The sequence below is a fragment of the Aulonocara stuartgranti genome (assembly GCF_965226115.1).
Source record: "Aulonocara stuartgranti genome assembly, chromosome: 22".
NCBI classification, from domain to species: domain Eukaryota; kingdom Metazoa; phylum Chordata; class Actinopteri; order Cichliformes; family Cichlidae; genus Aulonocara; species Aulonocara stuartgranti.
Window position 1 is genome coordinate 29040307 of NC_138957.1, and position 23708 is coordinate 29064014.

Consider the following 23708-nt stretch of genomic DNA (forward strand, 5'->3'; position numbering starts at 1 on the left):
CGGTTCTACCCGTGAATGACGTCACATTTTCAATCTCTATATAATATGCATGTTAAATTTTATATTTGGGGTAAAATATCAAGTCTTTTCAAGTAAACCGGTTCAAGTCCAATTCAAGTCCCAAGTCATTGGTGTAAAAGTCCAAGTCAAGTCACAAGTCTTAGAACATTTTTTCAAGTCAAGTCTAAAGTCATAAAATTAATGACTCGAGTCTGACTCGAGTCCAAGTCATGTGACTCGAGTCCACACCTCTGATATGTTGGTCATGAAAGTGCACAAGGTGGTCACTATATGTTCTTGCATGTACCAGCACACCTGCTCTGCTGCTTCTGCAGCCCCATCTGAAATTCCACAAGCAGGCAGTCTTTAACTTAACATCCTACGCTAACCAGATGATGAATGGCTCTTTCAGGGTGAAAATGGCAGCAGTTTAATGTAAAATGCTCGTGAGGATTAGACTGCACATAAATCTTGATTTCCATGTGCAGTGTCTTACAGCAGCGCGCTGATCACTCCTTTGCAAGTGACGCCAAGAGGAACAGATTCAGCAGATAAAGTGGGTGGAAACTGCAGATTAACGCTGTTTATGCTCATTTAGTCAGTAATAGATGACGAGGGCACAGTTTGAGTTGCACGTTTTCTTTTAAGATCTGTTACCTTAACATTTCATAGCGTGTTGTGCTGTGCTGTGTCATTCCAACTCAAGTTATTCCACTGTTTATATTCAACAGGATGCTCGCCCTGGCTCACATTGTGCAGGATTAGCTTTTGCATTGGATGTTTCATTCCAATCACTCGGAGCTCGGCAGTTTGGCGTGGCTTGTTTTACTCTCTCGGATCTTTTGAGGTTCTCTGCCAGCTTCTCTAATTGGCCTCTTTTGCCTCTGGAAACCCCCAGTGAGAGAGAGGATCTCCGCTGGACCCGTGCGGTGGTCGGACGCGCAGATGCGTCAGAACGAAGGAAGGGCGGCGCGTCGGTGCTGAGGTGATCCCCAGCTTTAAAAGCGCACAAGTTCTCTGTGCGCCGAAGCAGTGCGTCACGGAGACCCAACAGAGGCAGGATCCCCCAACAAAGAGTCAGATATCTCAGCACAGCGACGAAGATAGCCTTTCTTAGCGCAAACGTCTGCATCCTAGTCATGACCTTATTCCACGTGTTTTAACATTTCGTCGCTTATTTTTCTTCCCCCCACTTTGAATGCATTTCCCCCCCTCCTGTATCTGAAAGAATAGAGAACCATCGTTTTTCCCTTCCACCGAAATAATTTGTGATTTCTGATCGTGGTGAAACAGCGAGAGAGGATCCTGAGCAACAGCTGGGGGAATTTATCCGCTCCACTATATGGATAAGGAATCGTATCCGCCTGCAGCTGTACTCAGAGTTTGATCTCAGAAGTTGCTCTGCTCAAAGGGGAAAATGAAATCTGCTGAAGAGGGTGAGTTTGACTTTTTGTCTAGGCTTCCCCATCAGAGTGTTTAGTTTATATTTTATTTATTTATTTTTAATCACAGCGAGGTGCGGCTATTAACGTGGCATTTTTTTTAGCTTCTTGTCAGTGCCTGACACTTTACACCCGCATGCAACACATTAAACTGGGATGTGTCGTTGAACCGTGGGTCTTATCTACACTATCTCAGTATATTGTAGTTAATTACAGTATTAAAGCAGCGGTGTAGCTATTTAGTGAGTGCCCCTCCCTGCTGATTTGGACGAGGTGGGCGTGGTTCTGTTGCTGTGAATCTCTCATGACTAAAAAGTGCGCCCAATAATGTTAGTCGCTGAGGACTGACAGGGCATTGTGGGTAACAGTGTGCTAGTGCTTCAGAGGACAGTATTGAGCAGAGTCGTTTGATGGTGCAGCTAGCCCCCCTCCCCTCAAGGCAAACTGTCAGGATGTCAGCTAATTTTAGAAAACACACACTTCAGTGCTACTGTATCACTCACCACAAGCAGGATTTTAAATGTAGGCATAATTTTCTTTTATTACAAGGAGTCATATGGTGCTGCATTGATGTCATAGTCTTTATGGCTGGGCCCCTAATTCTCTCTAATTTACAGCAGACAGGAGCTGCGGTGACTGCATATGTCTGTCTGCAGCCGCCGTCTCCATGCGTATCAATGTGCCCTGCATGCTGTGGTCACACTCAGCCGGCTTCATGCACCATATAACCACAACTGCCTTTCCCATGTCAACCCCCCCGCCCTCTGCACCTAATTGTGACCTCAGCCATCACCACAGATGGGCAGAGTTTCATGTGTCCCAGCGGGAGCACTGGCACAACACCACAAGCTTCTCCTGGCTTGGTACAGCGTGCACCTTTACGGCATGCAAATAAACGAGTCATGTCCCTCCTGTGTTTATTTTCGATGGCTGCTACAACATGAAACGGGCCAACAAAAGCATCAGTGTGTTTTCATAATGTTACAGTTTATGGGCACCGTGTGCATTAAGTGGTATAAATCTGGCAAATGTGGAGTGGAAAAAAATTACCTGGTTTTGCCTTTGGTTATTTTTAGACTGGAGTTATTTTTGGCTCCTTTATTCGGATTTCCCACCCAATTTGCTTTGTACAATTTGGGCCATTCAGAAAGAGTTTGTATCACTGGCCTGACTGGCGTGTTTTGAGATCCTTTTCAGATGAGGCGATACCTTTTCAACTTGCAAACCTTCTGCCTCAGGAAATGGTCAAGGCCAGATCCAGTAGGCAAGCTGTTCTTTTGCCATTACAGCCAACGCCTCTGCAACAGCTCTCATAAGACTTAACTTTGGCATCGGTCTCCCTCACAGTGAGTGCAGCCAGTGAATGTGTGTTTGATTATCATGGTAACAAACTCAATCTGTTTGCTTTCCAGATGCATATGGCTACACGCCAAACGTCAGTCTCTCTCTCCCATTGGGCAACCCTTGTCTTCCCTCCCAGTACCACAGCCTGCAGTCCAGCCCTGCCATATCTGTCTCTGTCAGCGAGCCTCACAGTTATGACTCCCAGGATGACATGAGAGCGGCCGGATACTTTTCATCCACAAGCATCCGCCCAAACGGAGCCCCGACCTTGGAGAGCCCTCGTATCGAGATCACAGCTTACGGTCAGTTTCCTGAGGATGAGGTGGAGGAAAGCAGCCTTCCTGTTGCTAAGAGAGTCAACTCCATAGTGACACTGACCATCCCTAGTGCAGATGGCTACCGTGACCCCAGCTGCCTGAGTCCGGCCAGCAGCGTCTCATCACGTAGCAACCTGTCCGATGCATCCTCCTATGAGTCAAGCTTCTCCTACAATTACGACAACTCACCCCAGAACTCCCCCTGGCAGTCTCCCTCTGTGTCCCCCAAGGGCTCCACCCTCACCCTCCCCAGCGACGGCTGCGCCTCCGGTGGCTCTCCTCGTCACTCCCCCTCCACGTCCCCTCGCACGAGTATAACGGACGACAGCTGGATGGGACAGCGTGGCTCCAGGTCCAATTCCCCCTGTGGTGCAAAGAGGAAGTACAGCTTAAATGGCAGCGGAGCGCCACAAAAGCACTTCCCTTATTCACCCAACCACTCCCCAGGTCTGTCCCCACAGACATCTCCTCGCCTCAGTGTCACAGAGGAGACCTGGCTGCCAAACACCAACCAGTACACCAACTCAGCCATCCTGGCAGCCATCAATGCCTTGACCACAGATGGAATGACTGACCTTGGAGAGGGAATCCCCATGAAGGCCCGAAAAACCAGCCTGGAGCCCAGCACCACCATCAACCTGAAGGTGGAGCCTAGAGGTGAGGAGCTGAGCCCTAGGGAGCTGTGTCAGGATGAGCACCCAGCAAATCGCATGTCCCTGAAGAAGGAGGGCTACTGCGGTGGGTTTCTGGATGTACCACAACACCCATATTCCTGGTCAAAGCCAAAGCAGTATGTCAGGTAAGGATGGTGGTTTACTCAAGCATGAAAAAATGCATTTAAATGTAAAATTCTTTTAGTATTTCTGGCATTTGATCAGATGTGTTGTTCAAAGACCGTTATTCTTTCACTATGTCTGGAACCGGAGTGAATTTTGAGTAAGGATTAGTGTGTTTAAGTATCTTTAAGCTACTGGCTTTATCACATGCTCTGGCGTATCGCAGTGTCCACATTCTGCACATTCTACCTTGATAAGCCCATCTAAAATAAGCCCTCCTCTTGTTAAGGTGACATGTTGAACATGTATTTTTTTTTTGCCACTACAGCCCATCTTTGCCAGCTCTCGACTGGCAGCTGCCATCCAGCTCCGGGCCGTACAGCCTGCAGATCGAAGTGCAGCCCAAGTCCCACCACCGAGCCCATTACGAGACAGAGGGCAGCAGGGGAGCAGTGAAGGCTCTGGCGGGAGGACACCCAGTCATTCAGGTCTGCTAGAACCAGTGCTTCTTATTTGTATTTTGACTTACAGTGACTTTATGTGAAGAATAATGTTTTTCCTTTGTATCATATGAGCATTTTAATATGCAACGCAATCTAGAATTTCAAAAGAAAGTGACTTGAAAAACAAAGAGATTCACATTTATCATCCACTGACTGGGAACAAAGCTTCGGTTTCCTGCGGTAATCGGAGCAACACATGGTTCGACCATTAGGCTCATTTTTACTCCGGCTCCTTACCTCGTCACTTCTCACCTCAACACCTCCCTCCTCTTGTCTTTTACCTCATGTGTTAAAAAAGATTAGAGCGACATGTGTTTCATGACCTGCCTCTTATGTTATTTAAAGATGTAACATTTCTGAATGGAATACCATAGGTATGCTATTAGACAGACCAGTCCACTCAGGCAGTCAGTTCCTGTCCAGACGAGGGTGACTCAGATTTTTCCATTGCGTTTTCAAGTGCAACGCAGACAGTTACGAACTAATGTAGCATGGCCAGTAAGAGCTTAGTCATGAGCTTTAACCACAGTAGCTGTGGTGGTTGAGTCCAAGAAGAAAAAATGTGGACATCTGCAGATGTTTTGGTTATAAACCCATCTGGTCCCCCCAACCATTACGCCACACCGCTGACCTCAGTGTTTGAATAAATAAAGGGTCTGCAGAGAGGCGTTAGACAAAGCGAGTGTAGGGAGTTCTGTTGGTTTTATTAACACCTTCTGGCTTTTTCTTAACACGTTACAAAAAGTCAACGAATTTACTAGACACTCTTGTGTTTTTCCTTCGCTTTTGATAAAATATTTTTTTAGACTAAGCAGTTTTGCATGTTTCTTCGGGCATCAGGGAATTCTTACATTGCTAAAGAGTGATTTTAATGTAGCCAGTTTGTGAACTGCTGTTTTGAAGCCCTGACGTTGGTATATGGGGCATTGCTTTCTTGTTTTTTGTTTGTTTTGTTGTGATGAAGACATGCCCATGTTTAGATTAGTTGTCAGGGAGTGCTAACTACTACCTTGGTTAGCAAGGTGTATCTGCATTTCACTGGGATAGAATTAGATGCAAACTGTGGCATGAAGGTTTCCTTCCCTCACAAACTGACTCTGACTCCTTTGTCTGTTTTAATCCAACCAAATACTGAACAATATGATACGGCGCCGATTACTCAAAGCAGCCTTTACTAACACGCAACATGAATACAATTTAAACTGGTTATAAAAAATCCCGTCTCCAAACTTGCCCATTTAATCCAGTGGCTATTAACTCATCAGCCTCAAGTGGCCATTAGAAGAACTGCAGTTTTTCTGCTGCTGAGGTTGCTGTTTGATTTCATATCCATGCAACATGTTCACTCTCAACACATTTGGACTTAAGTGCATTAAAATAAGTGATAATAAAATAAGCTGGACTGGATATTGATAACTATGTGATATAAAGTTTTATTTTGTATCATGAAAGGGAAAGAACCAGCAGCATTCTAGTCAAAGAGCCCTTAAATCTATTTAACAAAGAGCTTATACAACTGTGTATTTATCTGAGAGAGAATTTGGCATTTTTGTTGAGTGCGCAAACTGCGCAATAGTGACAAAAAGTCTGTCAACACAAGTTAAAACTCTCGACCTTTGAGTGCGTCACGGATGAGGAGGAGCTAGCTGTGGCTAGTGATGGTGAGGATGGAGGAGCACCAGGAAACAACATACAAATACTCAATTTTAGGATGTTTTGTTTTTTTCCTGTTGCTAATTTTGTAGTTGAAAAAGTTTGCCTGTGATTGATTTCGTGTAACTAATTGCAAACAGCATTCGTCACAGTTGGTATTAAAAATAGGATGTAGTGACGTCTTTTTTCCTGGAGTGATCTTACTAAAAGGTTAAAAGTAATAGTGTTTGAATGGAAGTCCTCTGTTTGTTGGACAGAAATATTACATTTGTATGCAGCGTTGGAATAGAAAAATCTGGAAAGCAAAACACGTTGTATTAGCCATAGTGTCGCAACTACAGCCGCACATCTGTGCGAGGCTCACCATGAGAAGGTGCTAATGATTTAATGACAGGGGTCTGGGTTCACCTCAACTGAAATAGAGTGTGTGTTCTCTTTAAACCTCCCCCCCAACTTTTTCTGCCAGCTACCACCCCAACCACACAGACTTCCCTTTGTTTAGGAAAGTTCCTCTCTGTACGGCTGACATCATCGCGCCCTGCGTCCTGCAGAGGCGGCAGCAAGCTAAACCACACACGTTTCTGGCAGGCTGTGATGGAGATATTGGAGGGAGCCTCAGACAAGGCAGCTCCATCTCTGCGACTTCCTGATTACACGGTGCGCGCAGCCTCTGCCGCGGACGCTGGCTGACGAATCCTCTGCGGCTCGTCCCGTCGCTTTTCTGACTCAAAACCTGCCCAGACTTTACAGAGTTTATTCTGGAAGGTCCTGTTCAGTGTGGTACACGTTTTCTCCACCCCTAGCATCAGCACAGTTAAGCTGGCTGTTTTCTGTTCTTTTTCAATGCCATCACTGCTGCCTGCCTCAACCACACCCGCCCTTGCACCAGCAGCAGACTGAAGAATGCCCCTCTGAAGTGCTGCGTCCAGTCCTCACCGCAGCTTATGCTCAGGGTTTCAAGCTGTACTTTGGTGGAGAGGAAATGCTCTGTATTCATGTCTGTGAGGTCCTCTTTTTCACCCTGACTGAAGTAAGCTTTTATGATCTGACCAAAAAGTACCCAACATGCTCTTTTGAAGTATGTTTTTGTAGATTTAGATGCTGTTATTTTGGCGTCATGTGCTTTTTCTTGGCCTGTGTAATTAGCAAATGCCATCTGAGACATACTGGGTTATCTCTCTTTGAAAATAAAGATGGAGGATTCCCATTTATAACCATTTTAGAGTTGCTGGGGCATCACAGGAATGGAAAGGAAGCGCTGGTCACCCTCACCCGGCCGGAGTCTCGGCATTCCTCTTGTGGGTGATAATGTGAACTGGGGAGGCTTGGCTGCTTCGCCAGCGTCAAACTGCCAGAGTGAAAGAGCAGTGGATTTACATGAAGCTGTATCTCAGTGATTTTAATTGCATCAACAAATCATAACTGTTGTCTGCTTGAATTGCTTTGTAAAAACATATGATTCAGATCACGGAGCAGAAAAACTAAAAGGGAAAGGTTTCTTAATTTCATGATTGCTGCTTGTGTCTTAAAATGATGGATGATGATGCTGACATAAATTACGAGCATTTCTAAATGGATGCTTTGTAAAGGTTTGGAAGCAAAGAAACCAAAAACAGCTGAAAGCAGTCAGATGATATTATCAAGTTTGATTATTTCTATTTGTCTAGACTTTGTTGCTGATAATAATTCAAAGCAGATAATCAGTAATCTGTAAGTAATTACAGTTTGAGAGTAACTAACCTCGCGAGCAGACTACCTCACTTCATCACACTCCTTCCTGCTGCCTGAATAAACAGCATTGCTAGGCAGCAACCCATTTCCTTACACAAATATACGGGGCTTTCGCAGGCTCTTAACCCTGACAGGGATCCTCCTCCAAATCACATGTTATGCCTCCCCAGTCTGAGGCTTTCACTCTCATTGTGGGCGCTGCTCGCCTCGAGTGCTCCCCTTATGTAAGTGAAAAGTGCGGTCTTCATTTCAACATTTCCACACTGATTGTTTCAGCCGACACTCTTTTCCAAAGTGCCTTATAATTAGTCGGGGTTGAGTGTCGGCCTCTATTACGCTTTGACGGGTTTGTGGATGACGATGTGCGTATAGTGCTCGTTTTATAACACTTTGCTTGCAGACTCAGACCAGTTTGACTCTTAGAAGCTCTTAATCAGTCAAGATAAAGTGCTGTTCTGCGTGATAGCATGCAATAAAGTCTACTTAGTTAAACTGTATTTTTGAATACATTTGAATACTAATAGCCCATAGAGAGAGGAAAAAAACGTCCCAATACTTGACCCTGAATGGCCGACACTAATTCAAACCTGATTACTGGAGGCATTTCAAGTGAAGCAGAATTGCTTAATGTAATTTAAAAGATGGAAAAACTTTAAGACTGTTTAGCCAAACAGGAGCAAGTCCAGCTGGGATGTTTTGGTTAAAGATGGAGGAAATTTAAGAGCCTAAAAAATTACAGATTGGAAAAAAAGAGCACTTAAAAAAAAAAAGAAAGTTCATTTTTATATTAATCCACATGTTGATGTTTGCTGAAACATATTAATCATGGTTTAAAAATAAAAAAAATGTTGCTTTTCTCTGTTTAGTTTCCTCAGTTTAAATTGACAGTGGTGTAAAATGTCGAGCCTCACTCATATTTACTTAGATGTAAACATAAAACTAATGTTAAATATTCTGCTGTAATTCTTCTGCTGCATTGTATGGATAACATACATAACTCTCTGACAGAGTGTCAATAGTAGCCGCTGTTCTCAAATTTCAGCACTGCACTCCCAGACTGCACTCTGCAGTCTGGGAGGTTGAGGTCATCCTGGCAGGAGGCCTCTTGTCAGGCAACACCTATGAAGGTCTGGGATTACTTTAGATGCTCTGGGACGAGCCCACCAACTGTAGCAAGCAGTTAACTTGACCCTGATTGTCCCTGTTTGGGTCTAAACGGCTCGACCTTGACTTTTCCAAAACACTGCCTCAGTCATGTCACAAGGCAAGCATGGTGCTCACAAATCACAAAGCTGCAGACTGTAGGTGTATTTTACCGCTCTTTGGCCCCATGAGATTGAGCCACTGTTGGATCAACATCTTGGCAGACCTGACATGAACTCGTAGAGGAAGTGGGCACAGGCTGTTGGTAGTAAATTAAAGATGAAAAGGGTGATGATTACACGGTCCTAAAAGGCTACTTTGTTGGAAAGCCTGACCTCTGAAAGACCTGCGTTACGTTCTGACAGTTTGTAAGCTTGACCGCACATGTCCGTCGTTTCTTTGTCTCTTAGCTTCACGGGTACATGGAGAGCGAACCCCTGACTTTGCAGCTGTTCATCGGCACAGCTGATGACAGGCTGCTGAGGCCACACGCCTTCTACCAGGTCCACCGGATCACAGGCAAGACGGTGTCCACCCCGAGCCACGAGGCCATGCATAACAACACCAAGGTTCTGGAGATCCCACTGCTACCAGAGAACAACATGCGGGCCATGTGAGTATCGCCAGACTAAAAAAACAGCTCAAGACTTGACTTGGACATCCAGTCTCAAATTGTTTAAGAACTGGCGTGCACTGGAATGAAGCACTGGTTTTAAACTGGGATGAATCTGATTGCCAGTGAAACCTTTTAAAGAGTAATTTGAGACAATGGCAATGCCAGTCTCAAGTCATTAACCAAGAAAGCACATTTTGTACAAGCCCATGTCACGTTCGGTCACTGACAGGAAATCCAAGTGAAATCTGCTGTCCCTTGAGAAATTTCCTTCAAGTCCATCAAGAAAAGTCATGCCATGCATTGAGTCAGCTGAAACAAGTCCAAGTCAAATCTTTTAATTGTCCACGAGCAAGCTGCAAGTTAAGAGTGGACAATTTCGTCAATGTTCCCTCAAAGCTCTCGCAATCAAGTCCTTTGACTTGTTTGATTTTGCTTTCAAGTCAACATTCGACTTGAATATTTTAACATTTAAATCTTAAATGAATGACTTAGATTTCACAGCAAGTACACAACGAGTCCAAAAGACTTGAAATAATAATTCTTGCTATGATGGAGTTTAGTGCAGCCAGTAAACACCAGCTGCTGTGGTAGCTGTAAAAATGCATCTTCACTGTTATCATATTAAAGGGATACTAAAATCACGGGAATTTATTTCAACAGAGGCATCAGTCTGGTCTGGTGAGAGGGGAATTTCACTCCTCTCGAGCTTCTAAAGCCTCATCAAAGCATGTTAGATTGCTGCTTTTGATTTATCTGTGCATGTCTTTGAGCTTGCATGTCTCCTTTAGGGCTTTAGTTTTGCTCTTGAAGTGTTACTCTCCGCACACAGATGGGTGGCTTTTCCCATTTTATGAGCTTCAGAGATCAGATTACTGGGAAGTCTTCGGGCTGCTAACAGGGGACCCGGGGTCTCTGTCTGTGCTGCAGGTAGTAACATCCTGCTACCATCAGCACTTCCCCTGCTTTTTAATGGATGTAACACATAAGCTCCACTTATACAACGACTTCACCTCGGGGTTTCTTCACAGTACTGACAGAGTACACGAAGGGTTTTGTGGTGGATTTGACATGTGCTCCAGTCCAGTGTGATGTATATATGTTTCATAATGCGGTATAGGATACAGGCGTTATTATATCCCTGGAATAGTTAATCATGATGATTTAGGAGGAAAAGTTTTAAATTAAATTGTTAAGCAACACCAACGCAGATTTGTTTTTTGCGGCTAATGAAGCCACAAGAGTCGAGTTGGTATGAATTCAATTAACTCTTCATAAATTAGTGCCTTAAAAGAAATAAAAGTGTCTTTTTTTTGTCCTCGTCTTCTAAAAAAAATGAAAAAACCCCAAAACTCACTGACGAGATCCCTCAGTATGTGATTTTTTGCAGTCAGTCTGTTTGTGTAGGCAGAGAGCAGAACAGCTGGGGTCCTTAGCATCAACACCTGATTACTTCACCAGTAAAGCAGACCCTGGTGTCTGCCCAGAAGAATGTAAGGGAGTGTCCGAGTGTGTGTAAAAGTTGACATTAAGTAGGCTTTGAGGAATGCAGCATCAAGTAGCAGAGCGATGGAAAAGCCAGAAACCGTTTGGAAAGGCCTGAGGTACTGAAGTATGAAAAAGTTAGAGGAGTTCAGTGAAGAAGGGGCTTATTAAGTGTCTGATGAAGACTTTGACTCCTCAAAATACATCTTATAGCCAATTCCTGGTGGTGAGATTTGTGCAGGGGCAACAATATTTAAGGAGCCGGCTCATGTGAATCAAACAGATTCATGAAAAATTGAATGCTTCCAGGCGTTTTTTTCTTTAGAGCTTCAGTTTTACCCCAGAGCAGGTCCACTGAGGCGTAAAAGCTCTGCTGGGAGTGGGGATGTTAATCTTCTGTTGACAGCCTTCTTCGGGGCTACAGTGATGAAGTCCAGAGTGAAAGTCTTTGCTACATAAATCCTGATTAAGTGTGAGATTATATATGTCATAAACGGACCCAGCAGACTCTTTGTCTTGTGTCTTTGCAAACACAGAATCGACTGCGCGGGAATCTTGAAGCTGCGTAACTCGGACATAGAGCTGAGGAAGGGGGAGACCGACATCGGACGCAAGAACACGCGTGTGCGGATGGTGTTCAGGGTTCACATCAACCAAGCCACGGGGAGAACGGTGTCTTTGCAGGTGGCATCAAACCCCATCGAGTGCTGTAAGTACATCCACTCATATTTGTCCTGCTTTGAAAATGCCAAACTTGAACTCATCAGCCTTCTACAGTCGTTTAAAGGGCTCCATTAGCGTGCACACGGGTAGAAGCGTAAGATGGTGTCACTGATCCCAGCAGGGAAACTCATTCTGTGCATTTAACAGACTCTAAGTATTACAAGCAATGAGCATCCACCATGATGCATCATTTCCAGTTGTAATTTTCTAAAAAGTCATTTTGTTAATACCGGTTCATTTGAAGACTTTATTCCAACTGAGCACCGAATTCTAACAAAATAAAGTAAATAAAGAAAATAGACTACAGTCTCCAGAGATTTCCTTCTAACTGTGACTGGCTGCTGGCTCACAGGTATGGTGTAAGAATCTCCTCACATATCTGCAGTGCAACAAGACATCTAAACAAGCTTGTCCTTCAAAATAAAAGCACTACAAGTAGAATTATGATTTAAAAGATGCAAAATCAGTGATTTTTTTAAATTTCTTGAAAAATTATCTGGATTATGTGATAAATATAGCGTTAACAATTAGACCAGTTATTTGTTTAAGTTCCTTTGATAGGCAAATTCACCTAACAAGTTTGTGATGGCAGGAGAAATCATAGGGAACTCATACAGCCTAGCACCCTTTTACCACAAGGCGCAGTGCTGACCACTGAGCCTTGTGCTGCCTAAATGGCTGTCACACCCCTCTAAAGGGTCAGAAGTATCCACTATATTTAACTTAATCAGTGTGAGACAACTCTTCCGTGTGAATGGGTGCTTTGTACCAGACGAATATCTCAACATTTATTGGATAGACAGACACTCACACAGCTGCTGATGGGGATGCAGACAGGCTTGTTTTTGTGAAATACTGTATCGTGTTCCAGTTTTAGACTTTTAATAATTCCTCAAATCAAATGGAGTGAGATTAGAAAGATAACAAAAGTCCATGTGACTGGTGGTTGTAAGTGGATGCCGCTCGATTCAAAAAGATCACAAGACCGAAGGACTGGGCAGTAGATTAATCAGAAACGATGAGAACTGATTAATCCTTAATTGATTAACCAAATTGACGTAAGCTTCTCAAATCTGAAAATGTCCGTTTTTTTCTTTGCAAATCAAATTTCGTTATCCGTTTCTCGACCAGATCAGAGAATATTAATGAGCAACGTTGGACTGAGTCAAAATTATGAAAGAAGAGAAAAGCTGTAGATTCCCTGATAAAGATAAAAGGAAAAGATGCAGCCATGTAACGAGAGCCACTGAATGCGGTTCATGTGATAGTGAACTACACTTTAATGTAATAGTATTAACCCTGTAAAAGCGTTTTAAGCCTGGCTCGATAAACCCCATTGACTACACTGCACTGGAGTTGACCTTTCAATGGACCGGGCTAAATTCAGGCAGATCAGCCACTTCATGTGGTTCTGGCACCAAGGGCTGCCACACAGATTAAGTCTTATGAGGTAAATGAAAGACAGTAGTTAAACCATGAGCTCAACCCCTTGAAATAGACCATTGTTAGTTTTTGAATGACTGCCACAAAGCAATTGTTTTTGACCAAAATTCGCCTGGTGTGTGAGCGAGGCTGAAAATGACACACAGGCGAAGAGCAGCAGAGAGATGTGGGAGAGATTGATCGTTTCCAAAGACAGGGAATTAGAGTTTTATCAAAATCAGAAAACAGCAGCATCAAATTACAAAAAGATGATTCTCATGTGAGGCGAATATTCAGCCTCTGTTTATTTATCCAGGTCAATCAGAATGAAATTACATGGGCTAAACTTGGCTAAGACATCAGCTTTACATCTAGCTGAAGACAGAACAAGGTTTGTGAGTATTTTGTGGCGTGTGATAGAACGTTTTGGAGGGGGGAGAAAAAAATGAAGGCAAACAAGGAATGAGAAAGACAGGCCAAAAGTTAAGAGTGAGGCGTAAGGAGGATCAGGAGAGGAAATATTTGAGAGGAAACATCCTCTATAATTTAAGGGAAACACAAATAAACACAACATGAAGCCTCTCTATGCTTACTGCCAAACAGGGATCTTAATTTTAACATGGAGAAGTTGAGGTTTACAGCTCTGTGAAAGCTGTCTAGGTAGTGATTCAGCCTCGGTCTGGATGCTCAGGTCTGCATGGGGAGTGGGTGTGTATTAGCTGAGCGATGAAGCCCGGTTTGTTTTTTCCCTCCCACAGCTCAGAGATCAGCCCAAGAGCTGCCGCTGGTGGATAAGCAGAGCCTGGAGACGTGTCCCGCCCCCGGAGGGGAGAGGATGCTCCTCGATGGACACAACTTCCAGCCCGACTCCAAGGTGGTGTTCGTGGAAAAGGCTCAAGGTAAAGCCGGAGGAGATTTTGCGCTGTTTCATCTCAGTGCAGCAGTGTGTGTATGTGTGCCCGTGTGTGTGTGAGTGTGTGTCTCCCTTTCTCTGCTGTTGGAGAAACCCCAGGACTGCTCCTCCCCTCCCAGCTCCTCTCCTCCCCCCGCCGTCAAAATATCCTCCATTCTGCCAGAGTGCCACATGTGGTGCACATTAATGCGCTGTATTTTTAACCCAGCAGATTTACTTTTGCAGAAGTTTCCATTGCCTGTTCAGCAGAGGAATGGATCACAAATGCAGCATGTGTTGCGTATGTGTGTGCGTGCGCATGTAGGTGGGTGGCTGTGCACGTGGTGTGGACACTTTTGTGTGTGTGTGTGTGTGTGTGCCTTGCATCAGTATTTGTTTCTCTTTTTCTTACGTTAAGCCGTTTTGGTTAGGAGGGAGCGGGGACTGCTCCCAGATGTTGATACGACAACGTTTACAAACAGCAATTTCCTTGATTAGCTTTAGCAAAGCAACGTGAGGTACAGTTTGGGCCAAGGCTGAGCAATGTAAACACGTGTGATCCTATCACGACGGTGACTCATTCAAAAAAAAGAAAAAGAAAGGAAGCCTTTTCATTGTTCCACCTGTGGAAGAAGGAATTCAAGGCTGCACGGGCACACAGGCAGCCCGCCTCCAGCACTGTACGATGGAGTAGTGAGATTGTTTATTAACACTCGGAAGAAGAATCTTTTTCCTCTCTGCGCAAACTCTTTGTTTAACTCTGATCTCATGAGGTGAAAAGGGCAGATCAGTGCAGAACTAATGTCATGTGATGAATTAGAGCTGACACCAGAACCACTTTTTGGAGCACGACATGAAACTCTGGGTTGAACAGAAATGAAAAATATGCAATATCCACTTTGTAATAAACTGATGTTAGCCTTGGAGTCTCATAGGAATTGTCCTGACACCTATACTTTTCATGTTATACACGCTTCCTCCATATAGTGTAGTTAAAAACAACAGTGGATGCATTTTCATTGTTATGCAGATGATACCGATCTATATTTATTAATGAGACCTGATAACAAAAATTAGTTTGTGCGTGTCTTGAAGACATAAAGGTTTGTAATAACCCCAAACAACCTCATAAAAATGGTGTCCTACTGTTGTAAAGAACCTGGGACTCATTTTTCACCAGGATATATGTTTCTATGCAGACATTAAACTAATATTTAGGACAGCTTTACTAAAACAGAAACATCCTCTGCCATCCTGTCATGCTGAAAAAAAAATGGTGCATTTTTCTATCCCTAGACTGAACTATTGTAATTCATTATTATCAGGCTAACATAAAATTTCCCCGAAAAGCCTTCAGTTGATTAAAACCCTGCAGTTAGGGTACTAAGAGGATAAAGTTCATGTTGCTCCCATATTAGCTTCTCTTCACTGGCTCATTGTTAAAACCAGAACTGAATTTACGTGCAGTTGTCACACAGTGTGTTGCTAGCTAAAGGTCCAGCTCCTGTATTTCACAGGGAGAGAAGGGAAAGAGAGCAAACTTCACTCAGAGATGGAGAAAGATAAGAAAGACAGGAAGAAGAGCGCTTGATAAACTTGAAATTTAAAGTTTACATTAAGTCCTCCTGTTTTTAAATCTGATATTGACTCTGTACATTACGTATTTTTCATTTGTGAAACATGCTGCAAAACAAACTGGGGACTGTAAATTTGACTTGAATTTAATAGAAAGGTCCATTCTGTTTTTTAAATTTAGCATTAAAGTGATGCATAAAGTGAGTATAGCATTACTTACTCACTTAAGGCAGGTTACAAAACAAGGCTTTGCCTGCAGTCCTGGAGTATGAGCTGATAACAGCTGATCTCAGTGCTAGCCCACAGCAGAGCTATCAGTTGACAGTCTTTGAACATTTTGTAGGCACATTTTCTTTAAGCTGATTTACCCTGCTTCTAGTTGATTCTGCCTCTGCAAGCTGCTTCACAACCCACCTCTTCGTTTCAGTGCTGTGCCTGACTGAATGAGCGTCATCCTTGTTATCGCTGATGTCTGTTCTGTTGTGTACCGAGCTTTCACCCCTGCCTTATGCTTTCCATATATTCACATGGAAAAGATGGATGTCCCCAAATACAATAATACCACAATAATGTAGATGGAAATCTTCCTTTGTGTAAAGTGATACTGGCTGAATTTTAATCTAACAAACTTTCTTCCTTTATCTCACATTTCAAATGTATAGCCATAGTGTATTAAATTATTTAAAAAATATATAGCTTGTTGAATATTTAGATAAACCACATTGCAGGTAGATATGAAATGTGGTTGAAAGCTTCAGACACAAGTGTGAAAGTGCTGTCAAACTACTGTCTACTACCTAACCTTTTCATCGATACCAATTATCTCTATAAATGTAACCTTTTTAGCTCTGCCTCCTGGCGTTTCATCCAATCAGTGTGTCCTGCTTGGCAAACCACATATTTTTGATCCTAAACTGAGCAAAGCATTAGTTCGAACAAGCCGTGAAATCTGCCTCAGCTGTAAACTCGCCAGATGAGCTGCTCTCAGAGCCGCTCCACAGTAGCTGATCGTCCAGTTGATATTGAACTGATATTTAAGATAAGCTTCAGAGTGGACTATTTTATCTGCTTTAACCTGCCGTCAGTTGCTGGACATCTATAAGCAACTTGGCAACCCATCCCCAGCCCAGCTCTTCCTTTCCATGCTGTCTCTGACTCATTAAATGCATGTGTCATCTCTGATGCTTGCTCTGCTTTGAATGGCTGGTTTGCTGCTGTTTCTGCTGCCTCCTGTTTTCCATGTATGAAAGAGCAGGAAGATGCAGTGACCACGCCTTATGCTTTCCACGTATCCTCTCGAAAGGGTGGAGAGGTCCCAGAACAGAACCATGTTGCTGAATATAAATTAATAACAATTTGGCTGAAGCGGATCTGACTGAATTGTGTGTTTCTGTTTGACCCAAACTCTGAGCTCATTGTAAATACATTCATCTGGTTCATTTACAAAGGAAACAAAACAGAAACGTCCAACATGTTTGGGTCTTTAGCTGCTCTGGTTCTCCTTGAGCTTTGAATCTAGCCGTCTTTAGGGCCTCGTGGACTGATGCTTATGGGTGTGCTCCCTTGTTTTTGATGAGGGTTTCCCTGCGTCTGGCACCAGCATCAGATTCCTGGGCAATCCTACCATGGAAACACCCTTGAGCCAGGCTTCCACAACACTGCCCCCCCTCCACTTCCCTCCATCCGTCCACCTCTTTATCCAAGCTGCTTCTTTGCCACCAGCTGTCAGTTCATTAACTCTATGAGCTGCGATCTCCCTGTGGATCAAACTGGTTCTTCTTTACAGCTGCTCCCTGTATAAACACACAGATAAATAGAAACAGTAGACTAGTAGAGACGTCATTACTCTCTGGGGTGAAACGGCATCACTGATATAATAAGATACTAACTAATAAGGCCAAGGACTAAAAGCTCAAATCTGCATATTTAAAAAAAATATACAACTCATCTCTGTTTTCAAATCTTCATGTAGAACATGTACGCTCTGGAAAAGTTATAGACTTTTATTGTTTTTTTACTCGTGCCAAAGCGGAGCTCTGAGAAACCATTTAACAATCAAACTCATAAATCCGGAGTGGTGGATTTTGTTGCCATAAAGGGCTTAAGCATTTATTTTTACCGATGGACAATTTTCCTGCAAATCTTCCAATAAAGCGCTCTCACAAAGCTGCGGTAACAGAACATGCGGACGCTGACAGATGCAAATATTCCTGAGAGTTGTGTTTTTGCATCCGTCCTGTACTTGCAAGTGAATACGTCTGTGTGTGTGTGTGTTTTAGTCAGAGTTTCCCCTGCAATTATAGCCGGGATGAGTGACCCTGCCTTGAGATGCCAACTTGCTAAAAAAAAATCAATTTGTTTTGGTTTTTGTTTTAATGTCCGATGGATTTTTTTCCCCTCTTGCGGTAAATAATGAAAACCTTCTGGAGTGCGAACGTGACAAGAGAGGGTGACCTTGAGACCTCGTGTTTTTTGTGCATGTGCAGTTTCATGTTTTTGAGTTTGTTTTTGTTGCTGCCCGTGACTCACGCTCATGAAGGAAATCCCTGTTTTCCCATAGAGACCTGCACACTCTGTCACCTGCTCTTTAACACACAGTCTGAAAACACAAACTGGCTTTGCTTTATCTTGCCTGCATGTCCCGCCTTTAGCAGAAATGGCCAAGATAACATCGGTTCAGCTGCCACTCGTGACTACAGCCAATCAGTCATAAGAGATTACTGTATGGCTTTGGTGCTGCAGACATCAGCCTGTAATCTAAACCTAACTCGATCTCACCTTGCTTTCATTTGCAAAATTACTGCCCAGGAGATGCTTTCTGTGATAAGTCGCAGCCACTCCATGTGGGAAATTAGGCCCTGCTGTCCTCTAGTCACCTCTTTGTGTTGATTAGTACTGGAAGACTTCATTTGTTGTCAGCAGGAGTATAAACTGTACCTTGGTTATTTAAAAAATAGATATGCACTGATAAAAGTAGACACATTATGTTCCGTTTATGCTGTTGTAGTGTGGATGCTTATGTTAAACGTGGGCAAACGTAGACATATTGGAGTCAGCGTATGTACTAATAATCCCTGTGAAACAAGGCTTTGGGTTTCAGGCCGCTCTAAAAGCTTAGGCTCAGACAGATTTTTCTACTCTTGGCTCTGGATGATGTCAAAGAGAGCGGATATCTCTAATGTGGTTTTGTCAGAAGCTCCACCCGCCTGTGCTCAAAACTTCTGTTTATGAAGGGCTGCTAATCAGAAGACTGGATACCCTTAAAAAGAAAGCTATCTTTAAGGGCGATGATCTGAGGCTCTGCGCCGAAGCCCAGCTAAAGATAAACAAGGATTATTCCGAGCTGCGACTCAAAGAAAATGGAGCTAGAAGTGAGCATCGCAGGTCCAATATAAGGTTACAAAATGTGACAAGTTTGTTGTTAAGTTATAAGATGTTTCATAACCTTACCTCATAACCTCATAACCAGCCAGGATCTTTCTCTCTCTCTCTTAAACCTTCATGTTTAATCCCAACCAGTCATTGGAGATACGCCCTCGATGAGCTTGATTCTGCTGAACATTTCTTCCTCTTAACCCTTTATTGGCCAAGGGACCATATGTGCTACCCTATTGCATCTGAACAATGAAAAAGAAAATAGAAAAAAGTTATTAAAGTTAAACATAAGTTCTCCAATAGCATGCTAGGGTTGAGTATTTGAATTTGAATGAGAACTGCTGTTGCTTGGGATCCAGCGATGTGGAGAGTTACGCCCCTTTATGACCAAGTTCTAAGTTTTGTTGTAGTCTTGTTTTTGTTGTTGCTGTTTTTGTTTTGGTTTAAGAAGCTGGTTTGATTTCATTCTCCCAACTGTTTTTTTTAATCTGTTTTAATCATGCTTGGACTATATGACTAACATGATAAACAAACCTCTCAGACCCACTTACTAGTTTCCAGCTGCATCACATGGTCTTCATTTAGTAAATGGTGTTGACTAATGAAGCTAAAAAAGGATCTTCTTGGGGTTTTTTCTGTCTACAGTATTAGATTTTAGCGAGGCCTGCTGCGTCACCTGGATGCTGACATTTCCCCCCCAAATTTGATGATAACTGTATAGTTCAGAAAGCGTCCATTTTAGTATTTAGTATTTATTTATTTATTGTCATTGTCAAGAACAATGAAATTGCGTTTGGGGCTTCCATACAACCCAAAAAAAAGAAGAAAATAATAAATACCCCTTAAAACCCAAGTGTACATATTTAACCCAGTGTGACTCCAATGCAATAAGACAATCCTTAGCAATAATGTTCGTAGAAATTCAGACAAAGACCTGAGAAACATGACAAAATACAACAATGCAACCCATTCAATATTATTGTACTGTGAGATATGATATCAGATATGATAGTTATCTATTTAAGAAAGAGGGGGGGGGCAGGAGGGGGAAGAGAATAAAGATATGATGCACCAATGCAGACCAGTTCATTGCTATTAAGAAGTTGGATATGGTTATTGTCCGTGAGAGGGGGGCAGAGAGTTCAGGAGCCTCACAGCCTGTGGATACAGGCTGTTGGCCAGTCTGGATGTTCTGGCCTGTATAGACCTGTACCTTCTCCCTGAGGGCAGCAGATGGAAAAGGTGGCGCGCAGGGTGATGTTGGTCCCGCAGGATACTGTGCACCCTCCTCAGACAGCGAGTGGGGAAGATATTACTGATCTCTGGCAGACTTGTTCCAATAATTCTGCCAGCTTCTTTCACCACCCGCTGGAGTGCTTGCTGATCGGCCTTGGTGCAGCTGGGGAACCACACTAGAAATCCATACGTCAGAACGCTGCTGATGGCACAGTTGTAGAAGTTCAACATCAGAGATCTGGGAATGTGTGCGCTCCGCAGTCTCCTCAGGTAGTAGAGGCGCTGTTGGGCCTTCCGTACAACTGAGGTGATATGGTTGCCCCAGGACAGGTCCTCGGTCACAGTTACCCCCAAGAATTTAAAACTGCTCACCCTCTCCACCGCCTCACTGCCAATGAAGAGAGGCAGATGGTTGTTATGGCCCCTCTTCCGGAAATCTACAATGATCTCCTTGGTCTTTTTGGTGTTTAAGACCAAGTTATTGTCGTGGCACCATGACTCTAGTTGTTGCACCTCTGTCCTATAGTTTGTCTCATCATTGTTGGATATAAGTCCGAGCACTGTAGTGTCATCTGCAAACTTAACAATGAGATTGGACGCGCAGGAGGAAATACAGTCATGGGTGAAGAGAGTGTATAGCAGAGGGCTCAGAACACACCCCTGAGGGGCACCGGTGTTGACCACAAGGGTGGAAGAGGTGTTCTTACCCACTCTGACACTCTGTCTACGGTTAGTGAGGAAGTCCACAATCCAGTTGCACAGAGAGGAGTTAAGTCCCAGTTGGTGGAGTTTGGGACGGAGTTTATATGGCCGGATGGTATTAAAAGCCGAGCTGTAGTCTACAAAGAGGAGCCGTGCATAGGTGTTCCTGTGTTCCAAGTGCTTCAGTAATGTGTGCAGCACTGTGGCGATCGCATCCTCGGTTGACCGGTTCTCCCTGTATGCAAACTGGTGCGAGTCCAGGGATGGTGGAAAAGCAGCTCTGATGTGTTTAATGACCAGTCTCTCCAGGCATTTGGCGGGAATGGGGGTGAGTGCCACAGGTCTGAAATCGTTCAGACATGTGACATTTGACTGTTTTGGGATGGGAACGATGGTTGCTGCTTTTGAAACGATAACAACTGGACTGTTTCACAACTGCAGTTATCTGAAAATAATGCACACCGTTGATTACTTTCACCGGGTCCCTCCTTTTATTTGCTGGAGTATTTTTAATCAAGTGTGGTTCTGCACAGTGTTTCCCTTCAATGATTGATAATAGCGAGAGATCCTGGAGGAAATCCTTTCAGAGGAAAAACCCCAAATGAAAAGAGCACTTTCACATCTGGCCTGGTATTCTGGAGAGCTGCCTGGTCGGCTGCAATCAGCATCGCTGCGAATAACAATTTCCCTGATCCATCAAACCTACAGCTATGTTTTCCTTGAACCATCTTCCTCACCCGTCGCTCTTTCTGTGAGCCGACGAGTTGGAGCTCCGAGCAGGTAGAAAAGCCGAGCTTTCCTCGTCTGACGGGAACACCCAAACAATTTTGTCTAATCGTTCTTGGTCAGAGCAGCAAGTAAGACGAGCTGAAAATTGAACTTGACCGCGCTGCGTTGCTGTGAGATGGTTTCTAAAATTACCGGTAGAAAACTGCAGACAGCCCTCCTTCTTTAAACTAATGAGAGCTGTGAGCGAGATGACAGTAGCGTAATGACAGTAATGTACCTTGGGGTGAATGAGTTTGTTTTAACTTGCGCGCTCTGTTAGCTGTGCTATCTTTTGAGCGGTGGTTTGGTTTGGAGGGAGGGTTCCTTTGCTTTGGTGGTGCGCATGGTCGGCGCACTTCACTTTCATTAGATTAACAGAACAATGGCTGTTCAGCGGTTTGGCTGCTTCGGACACTTTTGAGAACAATGGCTATTTTTCATAAACAAATCAATTACAGTCACATAAACAGATGAGATGATGTTTTCATAAATTATAGGGTATGATTTCTTAAAAAAGAAAGAAAAAGACAGCTCTTTTGAGAAACTCCAGAGATTGATTTCTCTATGAAACGGGTGACGTTGTGTAGTGGCAGGCGCCGCTGTAGCTTTAAGTGGTGTTCTTGAGGGCTGGATGTCAGTATCTGCTGCCATTTATCAGATTTGAGCTGGCCTCAGTTTGCAAGCAGCTTCCAAAATCCAAATGTTTTCAGGGTGGTAAGGAAGAGGTCTCAGTCGTCAGTCAGAGGACAAGGGAACTCTTTCAGTGTGCCACATGGACTTGGGTAGAGCATATGTTTATATTTACTGTACGTTATGAGGGCTTGGGCACATGCCACCCCGCTGTTTCACTCTGGGCACCAGAGTTTTACTCCACCCAGCCTCAATTAAGACACACAAGGAGCTGTTTGAATCTCTTTCTAAACACAACATGACAAATAACTGTATTGTATATTGTTTGATCCCCCTCGGCTGCCATGACTCTTTGCAGCACACCACCGCTGTGTCATTGACTGCTCTGTGTTATGTCTGCTCTGAGAAAGTAATGATTTGTGTAGACCGTTGCTAACAAAATGTGAATTGTACGACTTCTGAGAGGCTGGGACGGTGCCAAGGCCGGTGGAGCTTGGGCGTTGTGAGAGCTGGGGAGGGGTGCTGGGTTTATATGGTCGAGGTGGTTTTAGGCTGAGTTGTTTAACTTAGATAATATTGGATATCATCCAGCACAGTGGGCCAGAGAGTTAGAAACCAAATTGTGCTCGCTGAAATTTGGTGGGAGGGGAGCTGGAGAGAAACTGCTGGCGAAGTTTTTCATTGGATCGGTGCAGACTTTGCGCAGATGTTGCCCTATAACTCTGGAACATTCTGTGGTTATCAATTACATTCTGTGGTTATCAATTATCCGGTACAGTCTTTTCAAACAAAGGCATCCCACGCATTCAACTTTTCAAAGCTCTTTCTCTCTCTTTTTTTTTTTTTAGCTCTTGAGAAGTTTCCTGGCAGTAGGTAGCTGGGCACCGAGAACAAATTGCTCAATTCAAATTTTCTATCTCTGTGATGATGTGAAAAATGATGTGCGTGAGTCAGAGAGAGCGAAGGCAAAAGCAGACGGGGAGAAACAGACAGAGACGTTGAGGGAGATCTAAAAAACATGTTCATCTCCTGTGGATTGACAATGACTGGAAAGGCTTCCCTTCTGGAGAGCTTCCTGAAGTGAGGAGACAGAGTGGGGTTGAGAAAACAGACAAACGCGCAGATTTTAGTGTTAGTCACGTTAACTATTTTTAAAGTTTGTCAGCGCTGCTTACGTAAAGATATTCTTTTCACTGAGAACTTCCTGTATGACGAGCTGTTTTTCTTCTCTTTTCTGTTTATAGGGAGGTTTCTTTGCCATATTGTCTATAAATCTTATGTTTGAATCATAATACCACACACCAGTCTGTGTGTGTGTGTGTGTGTGTGTGTGTGTGTGCACTTCCCATAACTCTACACCTTGCATCTGTACCAGATT

General features: G+C 43.7%; 1 protein-coding gene across 1 annotated transcript in view; it reads left to right on the forward strand.

Moving 5' to 3' along the window:
- Positions 1-605: 605 nt before the first annotated feature.
- nfatc1 (nuclear factor of activated T cells 1) overlaps positions 606-23708 on the forward strand; it is a 56654-nt gene continuing 33551 nt past the window's right edge. The window contains exons 1-6 of the mRNA XM_082522095.1: positions 606-1436; positions 2855-3902; positions 4208-4367; positions 9320-9522; positions 11544-11716; positions 13911-14051. Coding sequence (XP_082378221.1) covers positions 1418-1436; positions 2855-3902; positions 4208-4367; positions 9320-9522; positions 11544-11716; positions 13911-14051 — 1744 coding nt within the window. The 5' untranslated portion in view covers positions 606-1417. The remainder of the gene's footprint in view (positions 1437-2854; positions 3903-4207; positions 4368-9319; positions 9523-11543; positions 11717-13910; positions 14052-23708) is intronic.